The sequence below is a fragment of the Podarcis pityusensis genome, assembly GCF_964106645.2.
Source record: "Podarcis pityusensis genome assembly, chromosome: 7".
NCBI lineage: Eukaryota > Metazoa > Chordata > Lepidosauria > Squamata > Lacertidae > Podarcis > Podarcis pityusensis.
The window spans coordinates 32,751,842-32,764,438 of NC_138031.1; the positions used below are offsets into that span (position 1 = coordinate 32,751,842).

The following is a 12,597-nucleotide window of genomic DNA, read 5'->3' on the forward strand; positions in this document are numbered from 1 at the left end:
TCTCCCTGCACATGTTACTGCCAGCGCACACTTCCACACTATCAGGTTTGATAGCTATCTGCATCAAGCAAGCATTTACCTTACACTTAATTTATCATGGGGGATGCTTTATATAGGCTGTCTGGGGGTGGTGGGGTGAGTGTCAACCTATCTTTCGATCTTGTCTTGTTGTGTAATGTTAGGAAAGCTAATCTCTCTGACCTTTCTCCTTTCCTGTCTTTATAAGTGGTCCAGTAAAATTCACCAAGCTCACAGTATTGTTGCAAGGACTGAAATGGACAAAACCCTTCAGAAGGGTGGGTTCCCTAAGTAGTTTCTATATTCTGTATAAATTTGGAATGATGTCTGAGGGAAACCCAAGGAGCAAGAATGCCTTGGTGCAAATCTGGGAGGTTTTATTGAGTTTGGAAAGCTGAAATGAAAAATATTTGGGGAAAGGCACTCCACAGTTCTTTGTGCAATGTAAGGCAGAGGTTAGGCAACTTTTCTGTTTTGTTTTTTTGTGAAAGGTGGTAGGATCAGAGAAGACATCTATTCAGGCACCCCAGGCCTCAAACTCTAGAGTGAGAGAGAGCCAGAAAGTGCCTGAAACATTGTGCTGTGCAAACCGTCAAACCTTGGTTTCTAAAACTGGCTTGTTCAGACAAACAATAGCTAATACTGACCACAGTTTCCTGTTTGAATGAAAAAGGAAGCTGCAGTTAACAGGAAATGAAAGCAAAAACTTCTGAACTCCTCCTTGCAGTATGCATATGAGAATGTTGTGGTTGTTTGAAAAAAGTTATTATACAGGTATAGTTTATTGTGCATAAGCAAGATGGGCGGATGCCACTTGTATGGCTATATTTTCATATGATGACACCTGTGGAGATGTGTTCAGGAGTTCTCAACAGATGTAAACTGTTGGAAGTGGAATTGGTGAGAACCCACCCTTGCAAAGGAACATACTTTATAACTGTCTTCAGAACAAAGCCTGTTTCATTTCTTCCTCTCTCTTTTTAGACTGGACCCGAATACGGTCAAGGAATGAACCCCATTAGCCGTCTGGCTCAGATTCAACAAGCCAAAAGGGAAAAGGAACCAGAGTATCTTCTTATTTCAGAAAGGGGAATGCCTCGTCGCCGAGAGTTTGTTATGCAGGTGCCTCAAATTGTGTTCAGATTGGTGCTTTTTACTCTACTTATTTTACTCTGACAAAATAAGAAGAAAAAAGATTAACACAAGTATAATATTTTGAATGTTTTAAATAATCATTTAAAACTTCTTTTGTCATTCTCTGTTCAACTTTTCTTGCTATAGAAGCAAGCTAATGAGAGGAACAGTGCTGTCATTTATTTTTTTCTCTGTGTTTAACTAGCTATCCCTGCCAAAAGGATGCATTTTTAACACACAAACCTACATGTAAAATATACATCAGTACAAGTATCCAAATGTTTCCAAATGTTTGAAACCACTGGTTATCAGATTTTGGAGGCCCATGGGCACATATGGAATTCTGAGAATGTGGTGTGGGCATCACTCACAAAATGGTTGCCCCGGGGTGTGTCATAGCATAAATGGCTGCCACATCTAAAAAAGCAGAAAAAGATGCAGAACCACAAATTGTGCATATATGGAAAGCTTTAATAAAACAATGTTGGAAACATAAACAGCCAAACATGTTCCAAGAATCTCTGTTTCCAAACATTGCTAAGTCTGGTCTGGTTTGTTGTGTTGCCTGTTGCTGGCGACATATTGCAAATTAGAAGAAATACATCATACATAAATATTCCTGAATTCAGTTGTTGCATTAATACACATGTATAGTCACAAGTAAAAAGATGCATCCAGAGATGGCTGGATAGTAATCATACTCTTGTTATTATTTGCTTAAATATTGTTTATCCCACTCTTCAGTCAAAAAAAAGACTCCCAGAATCATTAAAACAAAGCCAGTCCCTGTTCAGACTTACCCTCTGAAAAGACTGGACATAAAAGGACAATGGATTTGGATGGAGGAGGAAATAAGCAAATGCATGTACAAGTTCTTCATTATAAAAATATCGAACTCAGAATGGGAAAGAACAGCTCACTAGAGACAACTCACCAGAGAAATGGTGGAAAACACTGCACCAGACTAGTGTGATGATTGAGGCTGAACATTATCTGCAGTGTACAGAGAAAACTCAGCAAGCAGTTTATTGTTTCAAGTCCAGGGAAAAGTGAATCAGTCAATAAAGCTAAAAAAAAACCCCCCACAACAGTCATAAAATTGACAGCACACCCTAAACAATCTCAAAACCTCAAGAGTTGTAGAACTGAGAGAGATCGCTGTTTAATAACTTGTAGAGCAGCCCTTGAGGTCATTTCCCTCAAATCATACCCAACTGTCACATCACCCGACTTCACCATGGCTTAATCCTGCATTGATTATGTTCCCCCTTTTCCAGTGGGAAACACAGTTGTCAAGGCAGCAAGATTTCAAACCCACTCATCATTTGAGTCAAAGCCCCTTGCAAAAGAGCTCTTTGAAGCAGCACTTCTTTTATTAGGCAGGGAGAGGAGAAAGGAGCCTGCACTGTATAATGCAAGTTTCTTTGTTCTCTCCCCCACTTCCCACCAACATGCTTACTTAAAGGAGAGGTACAGAGCTACTTCAAAGGGCACTTTTGCAAAGGGCTTTAAGACAGCCCTTCCATTTGATCCTTTATTTACAAGCACCCCCTCCCCTCCTCCAACATCAGGGATGGCAAAGAGAAGTGTGGGAAGGCTTGCAAAGCATAGGTCTGGCAATGCTCTTTGGACTGCAGTTCCCATACTTGGGAATCCCACTCACAAACGATTTTACAGGTGGGCAGGACAACCCACAACAATGTGATGTCAATATTAAGGATCTAGTGTCTGGAGCCAAAAAGGTTCCCCGCCCTGTTGTATAGCTAAAACCGGTCAGATGGTTTGTTGCAGGGGGACGGGGGGAGGGCTGTGATGAAAATTGCCTTGGCTTGTCATATAAACCACCCATTACTGGGCAGCAAAGGATGGGTGCAAATCCAACTCTCATCTTTCTCCAGTGCAGCGCTGACTGCAGTTGGGACAGGGGCATTCCTAGCCATAATCAATCTAGAATATAGGAGCAAAAGGAGGCAAGCTGTTATCTGTGTGTCCCACTTGCAGTCCCCCCCCCCCCTCTTTCTCTCTCCCTCTCACATACACAGACACAAGCTAATACCCTTCTATCTGGTCATGAAAAAGAGAAAGGATGTTGGACACTGACAATTTTATAGAAAAATTACACATTATGCCTTCTCTTTGAAGGGACATTAGTTAGAATACGCTCCCATCAAAGTTTTGCATTTTCAGGTCTTGCTGATTTCAATGGGAGAATTAAGCTTGTGTTTGAAACTCCTATTAAAAGCAACAAAGCCGTTTGACTGTAGTTTGATCCTGCCTGTTTCTTTTAGTTGAGATGTTTCTACTGCTTGTAAATAAACTTTGTAACCTAAGACACATGATACTGTTTTTGAAATTTTCATGCTAAAATCATATCACATTAGACAGAGACAGAGTCCCACAAGATTTATTATGGCCTTCACAAACTTATCAAAGTAAATTGTCTTTTGTATAAAGTGCCTTAACCATGTTTTCATTTGTTCTAATTGAATGTGGAAATAAAGTATCTAGAGATAATATGTTCATTTTTATCTGTCACACAGAGAGCAAGTTTAGATGTGATGAAATGGATCCAATTACTTATGCTGACCGTTAGATAAACAGAAGAAAACCTCTGATGACATTAGTTGGTGTTCTGTTCCCAAAGTTAATTTCAGCAAGCTTTTTCTTTGTAGTCAGACCTTTAATCCTTGATAGAGGTTACAATAATACCTAAACCAGCTTTGCAGGTCTGAGAAAGAACAGTTCATGCATCATGCAATTAATTTTCACTTCATTGTAGTTTTCTAATTTTATTTTATTTTTAAACCAAAACATTTTATTTGTAGCATAATTATACATGTCTATTCAGGAATAAACCCCTTTTATGTTCAGTGGGACTTTTTCCCAAATAAGTGTCTATTGAATTGCAGCCTTAATCTCAGTTCACTTTCTTTAGAACTTCCTACCTGCACAGGTCTGACAAAGCCTGAGCCTCAGCATATTTCAGAAACGCTGCAAAACGTTTGTGGTGAAATAAACATTTAGTTGTGAGGAATGCACAGAGAGTGCTTTTAATGATTTGATAGATAGCACATTTTTCATTTTTGTTTTGTTAATACATAATTTATATCAGCCCTGTTATTTCCTTCAGCTAAGCAGAAAGTGTACAGGATTTCATTTGTAGTGTTTTGAGGAAAGACTTGTTTTCTACAAAAAAAATTTCTGTACGATGCAGCTGAAATCCAAAATTCTGAAATTATGTAAGTGTGATCAAACAAATTTCCCAAGAAATAAACTTTCAAATTGTACAGTTATACAGTACATTTCCTCTCATTTTATTCTTGTAGCAACCCTATGAAATATGCTAGGTTGAGAGAAAATGACTCCTGAAAGTCACCAGTTAGTTTTGTGACTAAGAATTTGAACTCGGGTTTCTCTTTTCACAAGTTAGTAGAAAAGTACTATAAGAACTTCAAATACGTGCTCGTCTCTTAAGACACTCACAAACTTCAGAAGTGCTTCTGTGCATAAGTATATTATTACTCTTATTTTCCAGGAACAATGTTATAATGATTAATACTTTTTTGTTCTGTTTTACTAGGTCAAGGTAGGAAACGAGATTACAACAGGTACAGGCCCAAACAAGAAGATAGCAAAAAGAAATGCAGCTGAAGCGATCTTGCTACAGCTTGGCTATAAAGCCTCATCTCCACTTCAAGAACAGATGGAAAAGGTAAGAATTATACCTGATACAGGAGAGGGATATCTTCACGCTCCCTCAGCACATAGTTCTTCTAAGATCTTAGACAGGCATGGGGAACCTGTGGCCCTCCAGATGTTGTTGGACTCCACCTCCACAGCTAGCAGGGATGCTGCGAGTTGTAGTCCAGCAATATCTGGAAGGCCACAGGTCCCCATCCCTGACCTAAGACTTTAAATATATTCAGTCTCATTGCTGTGAGTAGATGTGTTCCCAGTTTGCTGTACCTAGATTTAGCTTTCTGTTGCAGTGACTCGTAAGAGACAGCATCAAAAGAAAAACCCCAAAAGCAAAGAAAAGAGGCAGGATCTCAAGAAGGTGTTTTTTTTAAAGTTAACCACATGACATAGTCCTTGTAAAAGTAGAGCAGAAGTTTCCAAGCTGTGTGTCGCATCACATTAGTGTGTCGTCAGCTGCAGTGTGTACGGGTGTCACACAAACACTCCCTGTGCTCCTCCCAAGGCTGGAAAGGGATTTGCTTAACCTTCGGTTTGCTAGTAAATCTGAATTATTGTGTCACAAAATGATTCAGATCTAAAAAGTGTATCACCAACATGAAAAATTTGGAAAGCTCTGCATTAGAGTGAAGAGTCGATTGGGTGTCTTCTGCGGAGAAACCCTGGGGCTCTGAAGATCCCTAGCATAAGTGGTTGCTCTCACCATCATTTTGAGGCCTTGTCTCTCTTGGTTTTTCGTCCTTCCTGGCAAGGGGAGATGCTTCTTCACCTGATGTCAGTTGTTTGACATGTTGGCAGCCCTGCCCACCTGTCAAAATGGCCTGTGCAGCTTGGGGATCTTAGTATCTGACCATTAACTGGAAATTTTCCCCTGCCCGTGGTCTGCCTGAAAGCAGGTTTCAGACGTAATTGTGATGAATTGAACCTGGGATCTTCTGCATGAAAAGTGTGTGCTCTACCACAGAGTACAACCCTTTCCCCATGCAATGCCCACATCCATCTGAATCCTTATTCCAAGCACATTCAGACACGGTTCTGAACTGAAACCTTTCCATATGGGATTTTGCCAAGAGCTGCTACTGAAGGATAATAAAACTAGCCCTCAAACATCTTGTGGTAGATCAAATTGTGATACTACACACCTGAGCAAATTCATTATAGTAACAAAATGAGTTCCTTTCAAGTAGAGCTGTTGCCTTGTTAAAGAATTAATAATTGATTAAGCAATTTATTACATTTGCATATGAAAGTTGCATATGAGTAAAAATATTTTTTTCTAAAGAAAGGAACCTATGCTTGTTTTCAGACAGTGCATGCATGCGTCCTGGCAGGCATCACAGAAGAAAAGGCATTCATTGCAATTTGAGAGACAAGGGGTAACACCTCTTAAGATGGTGCTTGCCGTGTGTGGTTCTTATAAACATTTGTATTAAATGCTGTCCAGTTTAATCATGGACACCTTTTTGGTCAACTGAAAGCTTTTAAATAAATTTATCTAACCAAGAAAATCTACAGTGCTTGGGGTTTCTTTGATTAAGGGGGAAACAGCCATTAAGAGGAGACATGAAAATCTTGCATGGCATTGAATAACTGGATACAGAATACATTTTTTTCTCCTTCTGGGAGAAAAACTGGGAGCCATCCAATGAAACAGATTGACAGGAAATTCCAGAGAGTGCGTAATTAAATTATGGAATTTGTGGTAACAACATGTGGTGATGGCCCTTAGCTTAGATTACTTTAGAAGGGAATTCAACAAACACGTGGAAGAAGAATCAGTCAGTGGCTACTAGTCATGATGACTGTATTATCAGCTTCAGATTTAGAAGCAGTATGGGCACCCATGACTACTTGTTGCAAAGGAACAATGTTGCTGAGTATCAGTTCCCAGGGCGTATGGGGTGTTGGGAGAGGGGTAGTATCTCTGGTGGGAGACACATCATGCTACTTCTGGGATAGTTTGCCCAACTTTGGTTCCCAATCTGCACTCAGCTCTCACCTGTGGCTCCCAGAAGCTGTCAGTATGAAATAGCAGCCACATCATGGTGAGTTAGGGACTTCCCTGCATGAGAAGACAGGCTTGGCCAGATTGAGTGGACGAGACGAATAGTAGGTTCAACAGTCAAGAAGCTGGTTTCTGCCTGTGCTGTAGAGGGAAGTGAGGGGCTGGTGTTGCTCTTCAAACTGGGAAGGTAACCCATGTAGGAGAAGGAAAACCTCCACTGCCTTGAGGAGGAGGAAAGCCTAAAGAGCAAACCCTGCACAAATCCAGAGTGGAGTCCCTAAGACAGTTGGATGGCACATTGTACGCCTCCTTCTCGCAAGTCCTGCAGCCCAGCTGGTGCCAGATGTATTGCTCTGCTTTCTTTTGGACCACGTTAGTGAGGCCGAGAAGCGGGTCTTGTCATCTGTGCATCCCAGGACCTCAGTACACACTGCCCAGGCTTGTGCCCCAGGGAGGTCACTTCTGTGCTAATGCAGAGGTTTGACTTCAGACCCGGAGGCGTATCCTATTGTCTCTTGAGACAGATGGATGCTAACAACATCCTGTTGCTGGATGGCAAAAACAGGAGACAGTTTCATGTTGTATTTGTGGGCTTCTCAGAGACATCTGTTGGCCATTGTGGAAAATAGGGTGCTGCACAAGATGGATATTTGGTTTAATCCAGCAGGACTCTACTGATTTTCTTATCGATAAAACAGTGCAGCAGAACTTTCTAAACATCCTACACCTGCTGACAAATTTCTATGTATACTGAAATGTTATTTCACAGTATTTATGCTTTATATCATGAAGTCATTTTTGTTCTTGTTTATCTTTGTCAGCCAGGTGACATCAAGGGGTGGAATGGCCAAAATGTTGAATATCCTGAATCAGCAAATAACAGTAAGTGACATTTCTATATTCATTCATTTTTAATATTCTCTCACCTTCTGCTCTGCTTTAAACTACCATTTAAAAATTATTATAGATAATGTTAGTTTATCCAGGACATTTTTTCTGGTACAGTATATGTCTTTTTTTTCTTAAGGTTTATAGTTTTGTGAAGAAAGATGGTAGTCTATGTTTTGCTTGTGAAATGGTACATCGCAATATTTTTTTTTCTATTTTGCAATGGGTGCATTGCCTAATACTTTATTAATTCCCCCCTCCCACTTTTTAGTCTTCAGCAATCTGAACATGAGATTATGATTGAAGGGTAAAAGACTGGAACAAAATTTCAGATATTGTAGAGATATCAGTTATGCTTGTTCCATAAGGTTGGTTTTGTTGATGTTTTTATGTTGTCCTTCTGCTCTTGATGGTTGGCATCTGAGAAGTGGAAATCTATAAAGGCTTGACTTCTAAAGATTACCAGAGCATATGTAAAACCATAGAGACCATTAATGAAGTTCTCTTGCCAGTTTCAAAGGTTGTATGAGTAGACCTAATCATCCAACTAAGAACTCTTGGCTTGGGAAAGTGTCATGAAACATTTGTAATTTCTTCCCAATGCATTCATTTTGAGATACACAAATTTTAAACGATTCATTAGAGGCCATGGTTTTTAAAAACAGATGATCTTTGGTCCTGTGGAAAAACATGGCTTAAACTAAAATTTAGGTGAACAGATATTTAACGTTCTTAGAGCAAATCTACATCATACATTTAAAGTACCCCCAATGCATGCTTAAAGCACGTGACTTCTCCCCAAGAATCCAGGGAACTCTGGTTTGTTAAGAGTGCTGGGAATTGTATCTCGGAAACTACAATTCCCAGGTATTTGCCCATAGTCCATCTGCTTCTCCCAAGAATGTTACTCTGTCCTCAAACTTGCCATAATTTCCTCTAATCTTATAATGAAACTTCTTCCGGCTTCTCTCAAATTCCTGTCATCATTGTTTCTCCTTCTGCTTGCCTTTCCTCATTTTTGTGGTTCCCTTTGGCCCTCCTGAACATCTACTGCTTCACACATTTCATCCAGCTGTCTTTCCTGATGCACATCACTGACAACCTCTGAGACACTGGCAAAGAAGTAAAAACAAAAACCCTAACTCTTAAGCTTAAAAAGTACCTTGGAAATTTATGTTTCTGATCCAGTTCATCTTGTGTTAATAGTAGCTGAAAAGACTATAGCTAGTTTCTGATATAAGAGTTCCTGATATACCTGAGCCCCACCCATCTCAAAACAGGACACCGGGTAATCCAGTTGAAGCTGGCTTTATGGGTGTGAAAGACCAGTTTTAATGGATCTGGAGAATATAGATTAGTACATGTCTGTGCAGATTAAGGCCAGTCTTGTGCATATGTGTAACAGCTGCTTCTTAAGCAGAATTCACCCCATTACATTTTAACATGCTTAACTTGTTCATGTCAATATTGAATTTAAATGTTGGCTAAATAAACCATCTATGGCCTTTAAAACTGGGGTGGTGGTGTTTTTGCTTGTTACTGTGTTATGCATTTTCACATTTTGATATTGTAAACTGCCCTATGGTCCTTGGATGAAGGGCGGTACAGGAATTTAATAAATAAATAAAATAAATAAAAATAATTAATATCTTTATATAACATCTAACAATATTTTAAAAGCACTGTATATTTTTCATCATTATAGATCAGAACACTTGTCAAAGCACAATTTTGTTGAAATATAGGAGATGGGTGGTTAGATTTAACCCCACAAAAGCCAATTGCAATATCTAGGGTGACTGTTGGGTATTGAGTGTTGTGATTGGTGCCAGAACTCCAAGAAGGCCTTTTCTGCAAAGAACCAAGAAAAAAAATGACTATGCCATAGAATGTATCTGTTGGCCAAAGAAAAGATGGATGCCCAGGGTGGAACTACATACTACCTCAGAGGAAAACAGTGGTGTCTCTCATGAACGAGTGTATTTACCAAATAATGAACGTGAAGGGGGCGTTTTCAAGGGTGGATTGGTAGGAAATAGGGGGGTGGTTGACACACCCACCCACCCACACCCACCTGCCCCTAAGCGCTGATTCTCCTTGGCAACTACTCCCTCACACACACACCCCAAGTAATTTTTCTTACCAACTGGCATTATTTTTGGTCTTGGAATCAGAATTGTAACAAAACGTGGCCAAAAGGGAGGAATTGTGTGTGCTGAAGAAAGGGAGGATTAAGCACCCCCTGTCATCTACTCATACATATCCTCACAGGTCCACCTTAGTGTTATGAATCAAACACAAGTTGGGAATCCCTTGTTTGCCTCATACTATGTAGACCTGCTCTCAGGGAACCTAGGATCTGTATCCTTTTAGGCATTCTATGCTGATAATAAAGACACCCTGAGTGTGTGTGTGTGTGTGTGTGTGTGTGTGTGTCTGAATCTGCAGCTTTTAGGATCCCTAGCTTTTAGTCAATCCAAACAAAAGCACTTATGGCATTTATAAAAAACAAACATACATGACACTCTTCTTGGGTGTTGGTCTAACCACAAAGTTTAGACTGGCTGGAACAACCAGTCTGTCACAATAAGAGAAGCTTGGAACTGTGGGCTTGTACCTGTTAGTCCCCTACTGCATTCTTGCAGAAGTTTTACATGAAATTTCCAGCTGAAGTGAGTCCAGGTTCAGTGCCTCCAACTCTGACACCGTTTTCCCCCCTGGCCCTGCTCTTGTGCCCTTATCACAAAAAATAAAACAGGTTAAGCTTCCAAACAGTTGACTCTCAAAGAAATTGCTATAGTAGTATAATATGTAGGAAGATAAAATGGTCCTCAGAATATCTTTTAAGGATCTCTAGTTCCAATAACCTGTTTTGGTAGGTCAGTTAGAATTATACATGTTTTGTATTGCGAGAGCTTCAGTAGAGTAAAACCCATCTGCAAGAAGTATCAGTCATCCATGGAAATGAAACCTTCCCATTTCCAAACTGAAAGCTAATTTGGAAAGGTAACTACCATTTTCTGTAGCTTTTCTAATGTTTAAAATGTGTTTTTGCTAAAGTAGTGTTTCCATGCTGTATAGATCTTCAGAGACTCTTTATAACATGGAAGTCCTAGTTAACCTTCCAGTACTGACAGGGAACTTTTTAAATAAAAAAATCACTTGATAATTTACAGTGCAATCCTGAACACAGAATCTCTCTTTCATATTTTCTCATAGATAGATAGGTAGATAGATAGATAGATAGATAGTCCAGTAGCACCTTAGAGACCAACTAAGTTTGTTCTTGGTATAAGCTTTTGTGTGCATGCACACTTCTTCAGATACACAAAAGTTTATACCAAGAACAAACTTAGTTGGTCTCTAAGGTGCACTACTGGACACTTTTTTTATATATTTCGACTGCGTCAGACCAACACGGCTACCTACCTGAATATAGAATTATAGAGTTGGAAGGGATCCCAAGGGTCATCTAGTCCAACCCCCTGCAATGCAGGAATCTCAGCTGAAGTATCCATGACAGATGGCCATCCATCTGTTTAAAAACCTCCGAGGAAGGAGAGTCCACCACTTCTCGTGAGAGTCTGCTCAACTGCTGAACAGCTCTTACTGTCAGAAAGTTTTTCCGAATGTTTAGTTGGAATCTCCTTTCTTGCAACTGCCATTGGTTCAAGTCCTATCCTCTAGAGCAGGAGAAAACAAACATGCTCCCTCCTCCATGTGACAACCCTTAAGATATTTGAAGATGGCTATCATATCTGCTCTCAGACTTCTCTTTTCCAGGCTAAACATACCCAGCTCCTTCAAGCGTTCCTCATAAGGCTTAGTTTCCAGACGCTTGTTTGTCTTGGTTGCCCTCCTCTGACTACACTCAGTTTTCCCTTGCCTCTGTATCCTGAAACCCAGGAGAACATGATCACTTCCTCCCAAGTTTCCGAGCACTTCCACTCCATCAATCAATTCCTCCCTGTTGGTGAGGACCAGGTCCAAGATAGATGACCCCCTTGTTGGTTCTTCCATCTTCTGGGAAATGAAATTGTCAGCAATGCAATGGAGGAATTTGTCAGACCTTACACTCTTGGCAGAGTTTGAATCCCAACAGATATCAGGGAAGTTGAAGTACCCCATGATTACTATTTCTCTCCTTTTTGAATGTTTGGTAATGTCTAAACAGAACTGAGTCCTGTTGAGTTGAATGGTTTTATGCGTAGGTGAGTGGGGTTAGGATTGCAACTGTAGGGTCAAATAGTCATGGCTGCCCATTCAAAAAAGGAAAAACAAAAAAACCATAATAAAACAGTTTAGCTCTGGTTATATCACAATCAGTGTTCAAAATAATCTTTCTTCAAGGTCATGTGACTTCTAAAAGTACATCAGATAGAACTTAAAATTGAAAACAACATTAGAACATAGTTAATCAGAATCATGGTTTAAACAAGTTCTTCTTAATATACATCAGGATTAAATTCAGTCTACATCTGAAATGTTCATGTGAAAATCCAAAACCATGGAAAACCTTTTATTTGAAAACACTTGTTTTTCTTCCCTAACTCATTTATTACTTTGGACTTTTGCATGAAATCAGGAACTTTGTTCCTTAGGAGTCCATCTGCTCCTGCTGTTTGTTCACCATCTGAAATCATAATCATCTGTTTGTGACACACTAATCATTTTCACAGTAACTAATTGTGATGTCACAAACAGATGATTATGATTTCAGGTGGTGAACAACCAGCAGGAACTAATGAACTCCCAAGGAACAAAGAAGAATAAGCATGGAGAAAAACAGATATTCATGTCATAGGGTTTTCCCTCTTCCAAATCTAAGTTTGTCTGAATATAACAATTTATGTTTA

General features: G+C 39.7%; 1 protein-coding gene across 4 annotated transcripts in view; it reads left to right on the top strand.

Annotated features, from left to right (window-relative positions):
- STAU2 (staufen double-stranded RNA binding protein 2) overlaps nucleotides 1-12,597 on the top strand; it is a 144,399-nt gene that overhangs the window by 47,509 nt on the left and 84,293 nt on the right. For all 4 annotated transcript variants that reach the window (XR_013988541.1, XM_081013402.1, XM_081013404.1 and 1 more), the window contains exons 9-11: nucleotides 1,003-1,140; nucleotides 4,733-4,864; nucleotides 7,675-7,735. Coding sequence is in view for 3 of the 4 variants with exons in the window: in XM_081013402.1 (XP_080869528.1) it covers nucleotides 1,003-1,140; nucleotides 4,733-4,864; nucleotides 7,675-7,735 (331 nt within the window). In the remaining variant the exon portion in view is untranslated. The remainder of the gene's footprint in view (nucleotides 1-1,002; nucleotides 1,141-4,732; nucleotides 4,865-7,674; nucleotides 7,736-12,597) is intronic.